At 37.9% G+C, this 19,487-nt stretch overlaps 1 protein-coding gene across 2 annotated transcripts; it reads right to left on the bottom strand.

The window, feature by feature from the left end:
- Nucleotides 1–1,804: 1,804 nt before the first annotated feature.
- Nucleotides 1,805–18,198, bottom strand: wdr5 (WD repeat domain 5). 2 transcript variants are annotated; one of them, XM_067423351.1, is made up of 14 exons: nt 17,982–18,198; nt 11,498–11,628; nt 11,187–11,295; nt 9,405–9,478; nt 9,230–9,319; nt 8,927–9,016; nt 8,764–8,847; nt 8,587–8,642; nt 8,453–8,499; nt 7,630–7,705; nt 7,509–7,542; nt 7,341–7,415; nt 7,079–7,166; nt 1,805–3,422 (listed from the first exon to the last, which is right to left on the bottom strand). In XM_067423351.1, the coding sequence occupies exons 2-14, from the start codon at nt 11,576–11,578 to the stop codon at nt 3,322–3,324; spliced, it is 1,005 nt and encodes a 334-aa protein (XP_067279452.1). In that variant the 5' UTR covers nt 11,579–11,628; nt 17,982–18,198; the 3' UTR covers nt 1,805–3,321. The 2 variants fall into 2 exon arrangements, with proteins under 2 accessions (XP_067279452.1, XP_067279451.1); XM_067423350.1 differs by having other exon boundaries at nt 11,498–11,632; nt 17,982–18,197.
- Between the last annotated feature and the right edge of the window lie 1,289 nt (nt 18,199–19,487).

Below are 19,487 nucleotides of genomic sequence, written 5' to 3'. Positions count from 1 at the left end.
CTTTTATTAATTTGTGCATGTTAATTAACATAGCATGATTGCTAGCTGGTTAGCTGCAGGTGTGGGGTTTCACTGACGCTGTCAGGCACTACCAAATGGCGCTAAAGAGGGCATTGAGAGTCTCTTTACATAAAACACTCAGGCAGAGTGGGTCAGTATAAGAGAGCTCAGGTGCAGTCCCAGCAGTGCGTGCTCAGCCAACTCGCTCCTCATTCTTGAGTGTTTTAAACAAGTGTGCCACAAAGTCCTGAAAAGTGAAGCCAAAGCATCTCAATAGCCCCCAGGTGGCTGGATGCAGTATAGGTCATAAACCCCATCCTCTTCATGAAATGTAATTAAACAGACAGGACAAACAAACTAAACAATCAAATTACACTTCAATTTTTTTTTTACTATTTTGTGATGACAAACCATGTTACCTTATCCATGATTGATCATTGCAGAGTAAAATATGTAAAAATCATTACATTTTTTCCCTCATGCATTCCGTCCATCTATCTATCTATCTATCTATCTATCTATCTATCTATCTATCTATCTATCTATCTATCTATCTATCTATCTATCTATCTATCTATCTATCTATCTTATTTACATCAGTTTATAATTAAGTTTATAATAATTACCTTCCAATTTACTGTAATGTCATCCATTTACTTTATTATTTGTGCCATACTGCTGCATACAAATGCTATTTTTTTTTTCCTTTCTGAAACTAAGCCAGACAATGTTTACTTTGTTAATGGAATAAAACACAAATTTCAACTATTTAACCCAGTAATTTTGTAAATGGAATAGACCACCAGTTACACAAGACATGAAACCCATTTTTTTCAGACTTTATTTTTTTTTTGCATTATTGACCTTGATTTAATAACTTGACAAATTCATTCTTGAAATTTTTCAATTCAACTTGAAAAATGTCCTCTCTTGGAGAAAAAAATGGGATGAAATGGGTTTCACTCAGCCAAATGTAACAATTCGAGATGCAGTTAACATCACATGGGGATTAAATGACCAAATATGTAAGATGAAGATAATTCATAACGCTGAAACAATACCACCTCCGGCACTGATGTTGGACAAGAAGGCCTGGCTCAGTCTCCACTCTAATTCATGCCAAAGTTGTTCTAACGGGTTGAGGTCAGTATTTTGTGTAGGCCAGTCAAGTTCCTCCACTCCGAACTTGCTCACCCATGTCTTTATGGACCTTGCTTTGTGATCATGTTGGAACAAGAAGGGGCCATCCCCAAACTGTTCCCACAAAGTTGGGTGAATGAAATTGTCCAAAATGTCTAGTATGCTGAAGCATTAAAAGTTAAAGGACACGTCCATTGGATTGCCAGACAGAAAAGTTTGATTCATTACCCCAGAGAACACATCTACGCTGCTTTACAGTCCAGTAGCAGCGTGCTTTACACCACTGCATCTGTGCTTGATTTTATACACCTGTGGCCATGGAAGTGACTTGAACACCTGAATTTAATGATTTGAAGGGGCATCCCAATACTTTTGGAAATATGTGTGGGTCATTTGGACCCCTTTATGCATTCATGTAGGTTTTTCGGTTCATTCATCTAGTTAAATTATGGGTGTGGTCTTGAAAGAAGACAAATAAAGGTCCACCCACTTGGAGAATTCTGGCTTCACCATAGCCATGTCTCACACTATACACTGTCGCTAAGTCAGCCAAATCATGATTGCAAAATATACCTTTCTGTTAACAGCAGTGTTTTCAAACCTAATGCACAGAAGATAATTTAACTATATCAGTTGTATAAATCCATGGACAACGTTCCACTGATAGAGGTAAAAAAATCTTTATTGAGTCACAGGTCATGTCCAAAGTGACTTTATGCAATACAGATACAATTCCTCATGCGGCCCCTGTCATCACTGCAGTGCACTGGAAATCTGACCAAAACCAATGGAACAGAGAGAGTCCAGAAGCAGAGGATGGGCTTATGGCAAACCATCATCCACGTCAAGCAGAGAAAAAAAAAATTATAAAACAGTCTTGAAGCACTATCAGCTACTTGAGACAGTTAAAAAGACCACAGAACAAAAGGGAAACATACCAAAGAACAGAGAAGCTGCAAGTATGTACAAAGTGTCAGGTACACAAAACATCTCAAGGCTCTTAATACATCGAGACTGCTTTTGGTCACGAGATATAAGGTTATGGCATATTCAAATCACATCAACACTCCTCCTTGCATATGATGTGTAATTGTAACCACATAACAAAAGTTAGAAACTGTCTTTTACCAGATTGTGCAGGGTTTTTTTTTTTTTTGTGTGTGGCTTAGAATGAATATTTATAGTTTGGAAAACTTCAGTCTACAAGTAAATGTTCCTTTTAACTGATGATGCTTTCTATGAAATCTGTGACCGAACTGCTACTCCATCCTGATGCATTGTACAGTTTAATTTATCAAAAGCACCAAAAACTGATATGAACAAAGTTTACGTGTAGTTACAGCTGTAGGAATAGTGAACTTTTGGCATACCTTATGTCTGTAACTGCAATAAGCCGTTATAACAAAAGAGAAAGGAGTTTTATTGTTAGCACTGCCTAGACGACACTGAAAGCCACCGAAAACCATAAACAATGTCTGACAATTAGCTTAGCAACTATAACACAATGAATTGATTTAATTGCCGTTTTAACATTTACAGAAATAAACATGAAATAGTCGATGTTCACAACATCCTTCTGCCACAAAACATTTCGTACATGGAGGTTTGAGTTGACATCAGCTAGTCAAGTTAAGTATTTCAGGTGTTCACAGATGAAGTTTGTAAAACTTCTTTTTGGCCAAATGATGGAGTTAAGCTGCAAATCGCTCATCAGGCAGAGAAATGTAATATTCCAAACATTTCTGTTACAATGGCCACTTAGGCGTTCTGCTGGCTTCAGAAAGTGTGCAAACCATCTCTGATTCTACATAACCTACAGGGAAAAAAAACAAGAACGCTCTCTTTGTCCTAACAGGTCTGTGGATTTCAAACAAAGCTGCCTATATTTACAGTCTGGTTAAAAGTTTTGCTGGATGCTTTAACTGATGAGCGAGAGCTGGCGGCAAGGCAGAGAAAAAAGTGATTGTTTTAGTGCACACGAGTGGAGAGAGGGGTGCTGTGTTAGGAGAGGGTATGTCGGGGTTGGGGCGCTTTCACCAATCCTCTTGCCGAGCCTTGATGTCAATGTGAACAGCGTTGCGTGACCTTTCAAATAAAATAAAAAAAAGTCTCTCCCCCCACAAAATGAATATTACAAAATTAATTAAAAAATAAAATCATAATGTAAAATAAGCTTGAGGCTTAGCAGTCGCTCTTCCAAAGTTTGATGGTTTTGTCATTTTCTAGTGCTGCTGATGCGATGATATTTTCTGTGGGGTGACATGCGGTGGAGATCACCACATCTAAAAAGACAAAAAACAGCATGAGATTATTTTCCATCTATCAAAACAATCAGCAAAATAAGAAAACAAAATCGAAATATTTGTACGAAGAAAAAAAATATATATATTTATCAACTAAGCCATAATTTAAAATAATTTAACAAACAGAAATGAAATAAGTCCCTGAACAAAGGGGGATAATATCAAAAGTAGCAGTCAGTATCTGGGGTGTATTCCAGAAAGCAAGGTGAACTTACTATCACATATTCACCATGGAAACAGACGCTAAGAAAAAGCGACCCTTCTACTACCTTCTTCTTTTGTTTAGTGGCGAGTTACATAACCTACTTAGTCCACATCGCCAACTATTTGTTGATTATGCAATCATTTTTTCAGTGTCTTAGTTTAATAAGTAATCTTTATTTACTGAAAATAAGGATGATATTGTTTGTTGTATGCTAATTAATCAATGTGTGAGATGGCAAAATAAATAATAAATATATTTATGCATTAACATTTAATCTTTTTTGTTGAAATCTTTAAAATTAATATATAATATTGTATATTATATAACTGAAACAAATTTGGTTATATTAATAACTATATAAATTATTTAAAACAGATCTTAATACCCCTTAAGCAAACTAACCCTAGAACATAACCTGCTCCAGAGCTGGTTATGTTCAGAGAGTAAGTTGCCATGGTTACTTGCATAACTTGAAAGTTACCTCCGACTTTGGAACTGAAAGTTGAGGTTATCCACTAACTTACTCTTAAACATAACCGGGTATGCCACATAACCTGCTTTCTGGAATACACCCTTGACCCACATCATGTTCAGCAGAAGCAGATCTTAAAGTCACAGTAGCCTAATAAACCAGTTGCTGTGATGTCTGTCATTAATGTTAATTAAAGAAAAAGTTAACAGAGTAGCTTTAATAAGAAGTAATCTTTATTTAATTTATAATTGATGCAGTTAAGACTGTAATTTATCAGTTTCATTGAGACATCAGTAGCAGTATTGGCATCAGTGATACTGGCTCTCTTTCATAAAAAGATGCCATTACAACAAATATTTAAAATATACTGTCTTTAAGATCTCTACATTCATGTGAAGAGCAACTGAAATTATAGCAATACAAATATTAAAAACTTGTTATGATTAATTACAGAAAAAGTGTGATTAATGCATTTTGTTGTTTTTTTAATCAGTTGAAAGCACTAATATACATACAGTAATGTTAAAATGTTAGGACACCCTATCGAATTCCATGGTTTTCTGTATCAGGACATCATCTAGTGCATGGCAGCTCTTAACATTCAAATGACTGTAAATCCACTTATTGCAGCAGCAACTTAGTAATCATTTTCTGCATGATTTATCAGACTCTCACGTCATTTTATGGAGGAATTTTGGTCCACTCTCTATAACACTGCTTCACTTTGTTGAGGTTTGTGGACATTTGTTTATGCACCACTCGCACAGAATTTCAGTCGGGTTGAGGTCTGACTTTGACTGGGCCATTTTAACACCTTGATTCTTTTCTTTTCCAGCCATCCTGTTGTAGATTTGCTGGTGATCTCCAGATCATTGTCTGGTTGCATGACCCAATTATAACAAAGCTTTAGCTGTCGGACAGATGGCCTCACATTTGACTCTAGAATACTTTGGTATGCAGAGGAGTTCATGGTCGACTCAGGTCCTGGGGATGCAAAACAAGCCCAAATCACCCCATTTGGCCAAACATTATGGCCAAACATCTTCACTTTGGTCTCCCCCATCTATAGGACATTTTTCCAGAAGTCTTATGGTTTGTTCAGATGCAACTTTGCAAACCTAAGCTGTGCTGCCATGTTCTTTTTAGAGAGAATAGTCATTCTTCAACAGAAACCATGGAATTCAATAAGTTCCTAACATCTTCACACATTTTACAACTAAATGCCATTTTATAGAGAAAAAAACAGAGGTCTTCAACCCTTCTCCTGGGGACCAACTGTCCTGCAAAGTTTATTTTCAACCTGCTTCAGCACACCTGCCTGGGTGTTTTTCAAGAATTGATCCTAAAAGGCTTGATTAGCTTTATCTGTCTTTGATTAGGGTTGGAGCTAAACTCTGCAGGACAGTGTCACTGCGTCTCAATTCGTATACTATCCATACTAAATTGTACTCGAAAACAGAATTAGTATGTCCAAAATCATAGTATGTTGAAAAAAGTATTTCAAAGATACCCGAATGGTTACCCAGAATTCGAAGTACGGTTCGAGGCACACTCTTAACGGCTGATATTGCCCACAACCCATTGCGAGTTGGACGAGGATTCGATTAGAACTACAAACGCATATAAAAATCATTAAAAAACTACAAACATGACCGATGTGCGAGTTCAACGGTTAAGTAGAGGGGTTTAGATAAAAGGGTTTGAGTGACCACTGACCAACTATCGTATTTAACCTGACAAAAATATATTTATTCAGTGTTGTCCACATTATATTTCACCTGCAGCAGCAATGTGAACTTTTGTAATGACAAATTTGGCCATTAACTTTTTTGAAAAATTAAACTGAATGTGGAGGATTTGAACAGTGATGATGATTGACAGGGCAGTTTAAACGGTGGTGGGATACACGAAACTAAGCGACACAGTCTGGTTAAGATGATAAAGTAGTATGTCCCAAAGCTTGCATACTTTTCTGCTACACACTTAAAAGTATGTACTTTTTAGTATGTACTAGGGCTGTGTATTGCCAGCCCTATTTAGCCCAAACTATTTAGCAACAGAAAGTGCATAGTCCTTCATTCCATTCCATGACTGAATGACTGTTTGCTTTATATTTAATACTGTAAAGCGGTTTTCTTTGACGCAGTCTATTGCATAGTGCCATTTTAACTAGGCTCCTGAACTGCAGAGCTGGTGCATCCATATCCACATCAATATGATCAGATGCTTTCGTTCTGCTGCCACCGCTGTCAGTTTTGGTGTGTGTTTATTTTGTTACTGAGAGGAAAATGTGCTATATTCTATCGAAACGCTTCTCAGCAGTGAGGATAACGTCTGGATGTTAAGCGAGCTCTCAGATTCAATGTTTCCCGAGTAGGCTACTGGATTTGAACTTAGCCTACTTTGCAAACAAAATTTCTCTTGTAGATTTCCTTAGTGGCTTCTTTCTAGCTGAAACAAAAATGAGTCCACATCTCAGCTCTAAACCGCGGGAGCGGAATAATTCTATCGTCTTGTGAGGTTTGCTAATGCTAATGCACACACATTCACCTTGTGCTTCTGCGGCTCTGCGTCAGTTACGTTCTGAGATTTCACTGCTATCTAGCGGTTGGGTTGTATGACTGTCTGTGACAGTAAATGTATGTCTGTGGTTTAATTCGAACACAAAGCCACGAATCTTGGATGTAAATATATAAATATCGATACAGTGTTTTTGAGAATCGGTACAGTATCGCCAAACATAATATCGCCACTCTCATGTGTATCGATATTTTCTTACACTCCTAGTATGTACACAAAAAGAGTAAAAACTTTTAGGACGTAGCATAAGTAGACATGGGTTTTTAGGAGCAGGGTTGAAGACCCTCATAAATGATTTCAGTTTTTTTTTTTTTAAAGATGTTCTTTGAACTGTTGGGCTTGAAATTCTTTGTAAAACATCCAGTTAACTGCTCCTACCTGTGTGCCCCTGTAGTTTCTGTACAATCTCCTTGGTCTGAAGGTTCCAGATATAGACCATGTTGTCCTCTGAGCCAGAGACAATCCACTTTAAAAAAATAAAATAAAATAAAAACTCTTTCAGATTGTACAATCACATTCAGCAATAATAATGCAATGCTTCTGACCAACACTAAATTCAGTATGCGGCTTGCTTGTGTTAGTGTGATATGCTCAGCAATTCTGATTAGTAGAGCAAAACTGATTAGTAGAGCCTACATACCTTTCCACCAGTGACGGAGAAATTAGCAAATATGCAGTACTTCTCATTTTTATGACCAGTATAAGTTTTCAAACACTAAACAAGAGAAAAGGATATTGGTCAACACAGACTAAGCATTATTTGTTTTAATTAAAACAATGCACCAATTAAACCGAAAAAAACTCTAACCTTTCCTTTGCTGTAGTCCCAAAGCTTCAAAGTGCTAAAAAACAAAGGTAATGTATGCGTCTTTTCAAAGGCCATGGATTAATATAATAATAATCATAATAATCATAATAATATGACTCACTTATCCAGAGTGGCAGCCAGGATGTATTTGCCATTGGGGGAGAACTTCACAAAAGACACAGGTGGGTTGTCATCATCTGTCGAAAATTTGCGATTGTATACATTATTTAGAAAGCCTGTTTATGCTTCTGTTAATCTCTTTCTTCTTAAGATGTTGTACATTTAGTTGTGTTATGCATAGATGTTTGAGAAGAACAGAATATCATAAACACTAGCTATGTTTCCATCTATTTGTATGCAAATTTTGGTTTAGTGCATTAAAAAAAAGCTGGATAAAAACCCAAAGATTTAAAAAAAAAAAAACACATGCACTCATTGGAGGTGCGGAATTAATCAAATAAAATAAAAATCTGCATAAACTATAAACCAAATTAATCCCTTGATGTGCAAAAAAAACTTTAGCCTCAACAGAGGATGTGATTGGATAACTGGATTAACCAGGGGATGAATTTCATTGCACAGCATCTCAAATGTTGGTTTGCTCAATCTGAAATGTCTGAGGGCATTTGTTGCATATTGCCTGCAAGCTCTGAGGCGAAAGTCATTTATAAAGTAGGAAAAAGGGGCCATCGTGACTTCTCTGATCGTAGCAGCATTCATTTTATTAGATAATTTGCACCAATTTTCTATTAAATAAATATTTTGTTATCTTGAACACATAGGATGAAAATGGTGCTATATTAAAAAACGTATGCAATTTTCATATTTTTTGCACAAGTTACATTCTCCGCTTTAGATGAAAACATAGCTACTTTCAAGGAACAAATTGTTGGTATTGAAACTAGTCTGAACATGTGGTTTTTCAAAAACATTGGTTAACTTACCGATAAGTGTTTTAAGGCACTGGCCTGATGCTGTGTCCCAGATCCGGCTGTTTAAAAATCAAATAAGTGGGTATGGTTGTTAGCTATGCATCTGACATAGTCTCAAAAAAACATTATGGCCAAAGCTTACTTACCAAAGTCCATCATAACTGCTGGACACAATCAATGAACCATCTCTGTTGAAATGAACCTATAATAAAACACATTTACAAATAATTTAAAAAAATGTAATTTAAAAGTATATCACCTAACCACTGTTACTGTAAATTTGACTATTTAATCATTATAGGTCAAGTAAAAAAAGTACACACCGCAGAGACGGGGTCCGAGTGAGCTGGCAGCGTCTTCAGACATTTTCCTGTTTTAACATCCCAAATCCTCACGCTCTCATCAAACTGCCGTAGAGATAATAATTAGTATGTATGTCATAATTAACCAAAATGTACAATGAGAAATGATTGTGAATGAACTTACAGATCCAGATACAATGAGATTGGATTGGGGGTTGAAGTTACAGCAAAATACGTAGTTGCTGTGACCCTTTAGCGTCTTTAAACACTTCCCCTGGTGATATGGGGAAAAAAAACAGAAAAGGAAAAGGTCTTGATTAAGACCAATTGTGCTGTAATAATTACATCTTTTTTTGAATTCCGGTCTGTCTGAAAAAAACAAGCAGGATGCACATAGCCTCTGTATAATCGTTGCACTTGATTTCAACAGCTCAGATGTTTTAAATACTATAGAATAACGTCGTTCAGCTTTGTGATGTTGACTTACAGAGCTCACATCCCAGATCTTCAGGGTCTTGTCATCGGAAGCTGAGACCAGGAGGTTGGAGTCGGAGGACCAGGCCACGTCTGAGATTCCCTGCAAGATGAAAGAAAACCAGGTCACATCAGTCACCTTGTTCATTAAAAGCTACTTCGAGATCATGGATTTTTGAGATACTCACTAGTTTGTGTCCGGATATCGTCTTCTCAAACTTGCCATCATACGCACCCCATATTTTGATCAACTTATCAGCAGCTGGATGAACAGGGACAAAAAAAAAAACATTCGTCTTCTTATTAAAACAATGTTCATTAAAAGCTATTAAATTGTTTAATTAAAGTAAGAGAGCACAGAGATGATAGAAAATAAGTAATGCTAACAACACTGGGTATGGCACTTAACAAGCAATCGTTATTATAGTTAAAACGGGCAAACAGTCATTTGTCATCCGTCACCGTGACAGTAAGTGGACTTTTGAATCTGGAATAATGAGTGGACTAAGCATGCTCTTTCGATCAGCAATAGAGGAATAACATGGATGGAACTTTCTCTGCCCAGTTAGGTACAAAGGAGAAGGCTGCTAACTAGAGGCAAGACAAACTGTTTATTTTCGCATCTTGTTTACGGACTGGTTAATTGCAATTTGCTGTGGAATATGTCCTGCTCGGGTCTGTGTCTTTCTGGCCAGCTTTCAAATAGGTGTGCGTCTGTTCTTACTCAATGCCCGTTATGCCTCTGGCATGTAGGGCAGCAAAGAAAGTTCTCCACTGGGCTTCTGGGCTTATTGTAGTGATTTATTTTGCACCAGCATTTTATAAGTTTTAAAAAATTCCATCCCAAAGACTTTAAATGAATTTAAGGTCTGGACTCAGTGGTGCCAGTTCATGTGTGCAAATGATTTTTCATGCTCCCTCACAACCATTCTTTCACAATTTGAGTCTGATGAATCTTGACATTGTCATCCTACAAGGTTTAACAGTTTTCAGGTACAGAAATAACGTAAACAAATGCTAAATAACACTGCATATTCTTCACTGTATATATTAAATACTTATGAAAATTACTAAAGTTATTTAGTCAAGAGTCGTGAGTGATTTCTTTTTTGCGTTTCATTGTTTGATTAACATTAAAACGCACGCAGCAGCATAGCATTTTGATGGTATATATTAGATTTATTATAAGATTTTAGGTTAATATTAGATTTTGATGGTATTCCCCAGCTTGAGTTTTATTATTTTTCCATGGCAACGCATCATGCTTTTCACATGACACCCGAGTCGCAACAGAGCTGTTTGACATAAATCACTTATTTTCTTTTTTATTCAAAAAATTCAAAAACTTGTCAACCACCTGATATTCCAATTCTCAGTTACATGCAAGTGAACGTTTTGTTGTTTAAAAACCTTTATAATGTTCATGTTAGTTGATCTACAGAGTGCAATGGGCATCTCCATATTAGTCTGTGCAGCAGTTACAACACCACACAATTACAACCCGTCAATGAATCCACTTCTCCCAAAAAACATGAAAGTAAGTGACTGGTGAAGTGGGAGAAGAACAGAGTAAACGCTATAGTTACCTACACAAAGCGTATCTGATATGAATAAAACACCAAAGGATTTGTATTGCCGGTTCCATAGACATCCGTGTATTTTACAAACTATATGTATTGTTTTGCTAGTACTTGAGTATTTAAATGTCTGGAATCTAAAATCAACCTTATGTGGTTGAAAACACTGAATAGTTGTGATATATTACAAGAGCTGAGCGTGTCAGTCACTGGGAAAGCGCTGGCCAAAGTGCGAAGCACTGATCTTTGATATAAACTAATAACCAGTTTGTTAAATCTGCCTTTTCATGCAATGGCCAATATGAGGGTGGTTGTAAACTGATGAAAAAATCGTCCAATAAATATCGGAGAGCGATACATCAGTGCATCTCTAGTATTAATTCAAGTACTCACATGAGCTGGCGAGCCACTCCCCACTTGGGCTGAACTTGACAGAAGAGACTGCCTTTGTATGGCCAGCCAATGTGAATTTCAAGGTGTAGTTTGGCTTCACAGGTGTTGACTGAGATAAAGCAGATTCACATAATTAATGACACAATGAAGTGAAATGATAGTCACAGATCATAAGCACATTTAACACAAGCACAAGGCTGCTATAGCATTTATAACAGTATATCTCATAAAAAAATAAATAAAAAAATGTATAACCAAGCGGACAACTATCCCAAACTGTCACATATGGGCATTCCCAGTGATGTTTTTACCTTGCTCTGGCTGGCAGAGGCAGCAGATGCCGGCTGTGTTTTTGTAGCCTCTGTGTCTGGTTTTTTCTCCTCAGTTGCCATGGCGACCAAGTTAGAGAGAACAGGTTTACAGACGCAAGTTCAACGTCAACCTGACTGTCCAACAGAGAAGTACTGATGAGTGTTTCTATGATATTAGTCTTCCAATTTGAATGACACACAATAAATGGAGGAATTCAATTGGGTGTTCAGACATCACATCAACTCCTGTAAAATCTCCCGGGTCCGTAACCTGCGTGGGTGTCCCTCTTATAGAGGCAAATGTACTACTTTTTTGCAAGACGTTCATCCTTTTAGAAACTAATTTAAGCCATGTAATGATGGATATATGTAATCAGTTACAAAGAGTAATTAACTACATTTTTGTACACTAATAAAACTGTGCAAATGTCTATATACTTAAAATGAATTACATTTTAATATAGTATTTTGGCATCTCCGCATCATTGTCCCTGGTTTGTCCAGGGCTGTGAATCAATTTTACCATCTTTCAGATTCTGGAAGGAGTACGAACCATTTTAAAGGGATAGTGTGTACTCGAACTCGTGCCCAAGCGCGATTGACCCTCCTCTCTACTCCCCTGCTGGCCTCCACTCACACTTGGACCTAACGTACTGGGCCGGAGCACATGTCATTCGTGATGCAACTTTTTGTTTTGAAAAAGACCGGAAGAAAAGCGCTTTCACTAATAGACTGCTTAATAGATTTATAATCAGGGCCGGCGCTCCGCACACGCACATCACGCACTGCGCGTAGGGCACCAAGTGCTTGGGGGGGGCACCAAAAAATCTGGGTCGTGAAAAAATCATCACAATAGGCTAGCCTACTAGTATAAATAACACATAAAATATTTCTAAAAGCATGTTAATATACAAATGCAATACAAAAGTAATATAGGCTGTTATGAAGGACTGTCATGTGTACATAATAATGTACTATGATTGTTTAAAATCATAGTTTACCGCGAACTGAAAGTATTAGTAGCATAGATCCTTATCTATCGCAATCGTGCATAGACAATTCTAATGGAGAACGAGTATTCCTCTGTACTATAATTATTATAAGACATGTTTACATATATTTACCATGAGTGCTATATTCTTTGTTGTACATTCGCGAGCTAAATGTGTATGCCGTAAATGGACCGTTGTGTTGTTTACATAAAGGCAGCCGGAATGGCGCTAATGACGTTACGGCCGGGAGTTCGAGCCCCGCTCAGAACAGGATTCTTACATGATGATAAAATAAGCCTACATGACAATTTATAGGCTAGTAAGTGCGGATTTCATTTCTTGTGTAACAGTTTAGTACTTTGTACTGTTATTTGTCCATTGTTATCATAATTACACATCATTTATGTGTACTGCTATTGGCATCCTTTTGTATATTGTTATTTACCAATTTGTATGTATATTTTCAGAACCACAAACTTGCCCCGACTTATGGTGGAGAATAAATGTTACAGAAGAAACATCAGAGTCCTTATTGCATTCTAACTGGATGTGCCATAGTGATTGCAACCAATTACAACCAGACAATTTAAGTACTTCAAAACATAGGCCTAGACCAAATTAGTCGAGAAAAAGGTGAATCTCTGTGCCAGACTCCCTCTGGTTTTCAGTAGAATCCCTGAATATTTTGTCTTGTGGTTATGAATGGGGACGTGGCTCAGAAACTGTCATATGATGACCTGATAGCTGATTTTGCAGCTAGGAAATGTAGACGTGTGCCTCTGTAGGGCCTCTGACAACTGATGGTAGTGAAAATGTTTAATATAGTTCTATGGAATAGCAGAAATACTCTGTTGAGTAATTTGTACTGTGCAGTTATGCATGGTTATTAGCAGTTTAAAACGTGCACTTTAAAATTCATACTTTATAAAATTCATAGACTTATTCTATTTACACAAAACTTTTTTTTTGCACTTTTAACTTTCTGTGTTTACATTGTTCAGTTTCAATTATTCATTTGCAGCAGTTATTTTGGAAGTAAAGAGAACCTAAATAAGAAATTCTGAATGGTAGTTATTTCTTTGGTGGGTGGGTGTTTGTTTGGGGAGGGGAGGATAGGGTAGGGTGGGGTGGGGGGGTGGGGGGGGGCACCGCCAAGCATTTGTGCTTAGGGCACCCAAATGGCTAGCACCGGCCCTGTTTATAATTTATGCCACGCAGCGATTTTCAATGGACTGCACTACATGTATCAGAAGATTATTACTAAAGCACAGCAGCTGACTTTGATGGAGGAATTTACAGCTTTACTCACAAACTACAATCCATGTTCATCAATAAGGTGATAACCAGGACTGTTTTAAACCTAAATATACTTGATTTCAGATAGGGCTGGGCGATATGGCCAAAATTTCATATCCCGATATAGCTCATTTGATATCCCGATAACGATATAGCAATTTTTCTGTTAATTCAGTTTATGAATAGTCTATACAAAATTGCAATGTGGAAATGCAGTTTGAAATGATATACAAAACAAATAAAGGTAGTATGGACTACATTTTTATTTTATTTAGAACCTTTTTTAAAGCAAGACTGTTGGTAAAGTTAACACCTGCCTAGGGATGTTAACCGATGACCGATGGCTGACCGTATTAACGTTAACCGATCAAAGTTGTCGGTTATAAATAAAAAAGTGATCTCTAAATTAGGCTATTATAGACAGTAGACTAAACGCTACTACAGGTGGCCGTCTCATTCCAAAATCTTTTTGTGTGAAGTGAACATATCCCTCGCACTCAATTTGTCATAACTCGCCTGTTTGTACTTAATAAACCAATAAAAACATTTGGCGTGAGGTCACAGCGTTTGGGTTTGCGCGCTCACAAGGTTTGCAAAAAGTAAACACTCGAGGTAGAACCAGAGCAGACGACAGTATGAAGCGTGCATTTCGCTTAAGATGGGCTTACATTTGGAAATATATTACATCTTCATTTCAGTGGTAACACATAAGGTCTTGATCGTCTTTCTTTATTATTGTTACACTACCTCGAACTAAAGCGGCGTCTCTTCGGAGCTGTCATTTTCTTAAATGAGCCGCGGCAATGATTCAAATGACCTTCTAACGCTGGACAAATGCCTTTATTTACAACGAGATCACCTTGTACCCAAACCATTTCGAAACTAATGAGCCATTTGTCCTCTGATTACAAACAAGCTCCTCTGCGGCGCGTTTGCGGGACTCGTGTTTCGCGCTGTGGGGGATTTTAAAAAAGTGACGTGAGTGGAAGGGAGGCGGCAGCGCGTGTGTGTGTGTGAGTGAGAGCGAGAGAGAGACATAGGGAGCGCGGCTCGCGGCTGTTATTTCAAATAGCGCAGCATATTTTAAACTAATCGGTTAACCGGTTTCAACCGGCTAATGAGGCTCGGTGGTCGGTCAAGAAAATGTTTAGTTTTCGCCATCCCTACACCTGCCATTAAAATATTTCAATATATGGCTATGGTGTGCCACGCGTAAAAGCCCGTTGCAGCGTCTGTCTGAAGTTTGTTTTGAGCGCTTATGCCACCCCTCTGGCATAATTACTCTGAGAATTACCCTGGTTGAACCGCGTCTACTACCGTCTTCCTCCATGTTTGTTTATGTATTGCAGCGTGCATGGGCATGCCGTGGCGTGAGGTGCATCTTGACGTAAAATTCTGCCATAAACGCCTTATCGTGGCGTAAGCGATAGAGCCTTATATAAAACGATAGACATTTTCTATCGTCCAGACGATATATTTCGTCATATCGCCTCGCCCTAATTACAGAGGTGGACAGTATCTAAGTACATTTACTCTCTTAAGTACCCTTTTTGAATATCTGTACTTTACTTGAGAATTGTTTTTTCTGGAAACTATTTTTCTGGAGACAAATATCGTACTCTACATTTCTATCAAGATCCTCGAAATTGAAAGTCGATTCTTTAACAGCTTTGAAAGTCAGTGGATAATTTTTTTTCTTCTTAAAAAGGTGTTTGGGTTTTTGGGCCTATCAGGAATCACTCTTGTAGGGTCTCATGAATGATTTCAATGATTTCCCAGCATTTTTTGAAAACTAGTCAGTTTAAAGCAAAATGGAAGAAGTCAGATGCCAAAATGATCATTTTGTTGAGAATTTGCATAAGCAAAGTTGATTATGTCTTAAGTGGAGGTAAACAGTTGGGAGAATAGCAGATGTGTATCAGTGTATTGGATCCGTGCATTCGGCCTTAAAGTGACAGCAGCTTTGTAAAGAGCTTTGCAACTTTTATACAAGTATTTAAATGAGTTTAAGTTAGTCGCATGCTAGTATGTAAGATGGAGCATCACTGACTGGCTTAAACCATGATGGCATAATGTGCATTCAAACAACAATAATAAAATAATTTACTAGGGCTGCACGATTAATCGAAATCGAACCGCAATCGCGATTTGGATGATGTGCGATTATAAAAGCTTAAAGGCTGCGATTTTAATTAAACATCTTCACAAACTAGTGAAGCGTTCATAAACCTGTTCAACTAAAGACAACATTTAATAACATGTTTTTCCTCATCTTCAGGTTTCCTGAAAATGAATGTCATCATATCACTTCTCTGAGGCAAATGTGGCTTTTCCGTTCGAGGGCGCCCTCTGGTTTTGAGTATGAATTAAACGTTTGGGTAATAAATTATAAATAAGAAAAATAATACATAAAAATTAAAAAACTTAAACTTAAAAAATAATACATTTAAAGGACAATCCATGTACAGGAGTTTTTTTCCCTCACAGTGGATGCGCAAGAGGTTAATATTTCATATTAAAGACATAGACATTGAAATTGATGTCGCAGATAAACAACATATTTAATTTTTTTATAACCAGAATAATCGTAATTATATATTTTTCCCAAATCGTGCAGCCCTAAAATTAACTTTTGATACTCAAGTACTTTTGAAAACAAATACTTCTGTAGTTTTACTTCAGTAAAAATTTGTTTTTACAACTTTCACTTGTAAGGGAGTAATATTTGACCAGTAGTACTTTTACTTTTACTCAAGTAATGAAGTTGTGTACTTTGTCCACCTCTGCTTGATTTAATCGAAAATTGTATCCAAGTAGTAATAGTTTGGTTTTGCCTGTCTGTCATAATGATTAACTAACATAAGCGAACTGTGCTCAAGCCTAACCAAACCGCGCTCTGGCTCACCTCTTCCAAGCGGGCCAGGGCCGACCAAACGAACCGTGCCAGTGCTTACACTCAGTGCAAACAGGAACGGAGCACTCACACTTGTCAAATAAACTGGGCTTTGGGGATCAAACATGCTCGTGCACGGTTTAGAGCGCCTAGTGTGAGTACACCCTTAGTTCACCGAAATTTTTTAATTCTGTCAGATTAATCACTCACCCTCATGTCGTTCCAAACCCGTAAAACCTGTTCATCTTTGGAACACAAATAAAGATATTTCTGATGAATTCCTAGAACTCTCTGACCCCTCCATAAACAACAATATAATTAACACGTTCTGTGTTAATCTCCTATGCTGTTGACATAGTGTAAACAGCGCAGCTCTTCCGAGTTCTATGTCAGAACGGTGGTTCCTCATTGGCTAGTTTTTGCGTCAGCATCACATACAGCGTTGGCCAACGGTAGGCCAGCATTCTGACATGGCGCTTCGCTGTATTAACAGCATAAGAAACTGGCACAGATGAGAAGAGACAGTTGAATAAAGTTGCTAGTTTTGTTTTACTTTTTGTGTGCAAAACATTCTCGTCGTTTCATACAATTAAGGTTGAACCACTGAACTCACATGGACTATTTTAACAATGTCTTTACTGCCTTTCTGGGCCTGGAACGTGGATGCATGGAGGGGTCAGAAACCTGAGGGTAAGTTAGTTAATGACAGAATTTTCATTTTTAAGTGAACTAACCTTTAAAAGAACACCTGTAAATGTAAACACACTTTGCAGACTGCATAGAACCCATCTGAACAAATAAGTTGTTAATTAGATACTAATAAAAACATTTTTTTTAATAAGTAGAAAACAAATATTTACATGAAAATAATTATTAAATAATAAACATTATATAAAACTGTTTCATCTCCACAATTTGCATGGCGAGATTGTTGGCAATGGGACATTGACTAAGTCTAAAACATTTGGATAAACAGCTAAGCAAAAACCTCGATATAATTTACAAAGCTCGTGTCTGTGTCAGAGGCAGACCAGTGAGAACACCATTACTGTTAGCTGCTAGGCTATCTGAGGGACACAGGGCCTCAGACAAACGATGGATCACAGGCAAAACACATTTTATCCGTGTAATTAACCAACTTCGTGTCTAAATTCGTGATTTCACCGCGATCCTTTCAGTCGTCCGTCCACTCCAACATAACGTAAACGAAGTACAGATTGATGTATCTCTCCTCTGCACACATGCCTCTCTCTCTATCTCTCCATACATTCAGACAACAAAAGCAGCGCGTAAAATTACTCACCGGCGGCTGCTGAAGAGGTAATACAAGCTACGTGCGGCTTCTGTTATGAATCCAGTGCTGGGTTTAGATAAAGATTTGTTCATGAATCGCGCGCCAGGCCGTTTTGACCATGCAATAATCAAGAGATCGTGTTGAATACGATGGTAGATGAGCGATTCTCCACCGACCACAGGCTCAGGCGGTAATGTGGCAGTGACAACAACTCCGCATGCGCAATAATCAACGGCAATGCAAGAGGGACATTTTTCAAACGCCGAGCTAGGCCGTACCGTTCTGTGTTGTTATATATAAACACAGGTTTTGATTGAAAGTTTTCAATCAAAAACACACTATAATACACTATAATAAAAATAATCTAACATTTAAGTTTAGATCAGGGGTTTTGGGTTTAGTTGGTGGTATGGGATGCTTTAAATAATGTATTTAAATAAATAAAATAATACATAGAACAGTAGCCTACATGGATTTAGTAAGTAAAAGAAAGAAAAAACTAAGTGGTAATTTTGTAATTGTTGTACAGTGTCACATTAATTTTTATGTTGGGAGAACTCAGAAATGAGGGCAAGCTCTATTCAAATTATGTTGACAGGGTTTATAACAAAATGACAAAAATGCACAAAAAAATCCACAGACACAGACCTGAGTAAAACTGAACACCAACTGAAGTCAACACCAGCCTACATCCACATAGGACAACACCAGAAAAAGAACATGAGAAACTGGGGCGTTTAAACAAGGGGTGACAAGGGGCAAACAAATGTGAACATTTAGGAACTAATCAGCAAGAAAATCTACAAAGGACAACATGGCGAAAAACAGGAAATAAAACATAAAAGTCCACACAAGACCAGGGGAACACAAGCCTAGAATCATAACAGAGCCCTCCTTTAAGGAGAGGATTTCACATGTACTTCAACAAGTGCAGGATGGAGGTGGAGCTGAGGTGGTGGAGGAGACATGGCCATGCCAGTGTGGTGGAACTGGAACACAGAGCATAGAGACGTCCTTTTTGGCCTCAGTGGCCATTACTGGGCAGGCAGGGTGTTTAAGTTGTCCTTTGTGGTCTCAGTGCAAACAGTAAGTTCATGAACGACCTCTGTGGTCATGTCTGGAAGTAAGGCAATTTAGGGACAACCTCTGAGGTTGTTTCAGGGCAAACAGGAAGTCAATGGACCGTGGTCAGGTCAGGACAAGCAGAGAGGGCAAAGCTTGATCATGTGATTGCACCACTGGTGAAAGTGGAGATCATATGCTGTCATTCCAGACACACAGAATGGCCATCACCGTAACGGAGTACAACTGACGGGAGAACCTCTAAGTACCCCTGATTTGCTACCGCCACAAAGAAGGCAGCTGCTTCAATCGGTGTGTCCACCAAACTGAAAGCCAGTCTCAAACGTCTAGTGACCGCCTTGGTAGGGCTAGCTTCAGACACAACATTCATGATGACCGGAAACTCTGGCATGGGGTCCATGACGGCTGGAGATTCTGGCATGGCGTCCATGA

The sequence above is a fragment of the Pseudorasbora parva genome, chromosome 18, assembly GCF_024679245.1.
Source record: "Pseudorasbora parva isolate DD20220531a chromosome 18, ASM2467924v1, whole genome shotgun sequence".
NCBI classification, from domain to species: domain Eukaryota; kingdom Metazoa; phylum Chordata; class Actinopteri; order Cypriniformes; family Gobionidae; genus Pseudorasbora; species Pseudorasbora parva.
This window is presented reverse-complemented; position numbering and strand designations above follow the sequence as displayed.

Bases quoted from the DNA above. Each gene is read 5' to 3' on its own strand.
- wdr5 (XM_067423351.1), bottom strand. From the start codon at position 11,578: ATGGCAACTGAGGAGAAAAAACCAGACACAGAGGCTACAAAAACACAG. The intron at 8,500-8,586 runs GTAAGTAAGCTT...ATTTTTAAACAG, and splicing joins AGCAGTTATGATGGACTTTG to CCGGATCTGGGACACAGCAT. The intron at 7,706-8,452 runs GTAAGTTAACCA...AATTTTCGACAG, and splicing joins GTGCCTTAAAACACTTATCG to ATGATGACAACCCACCTGTG.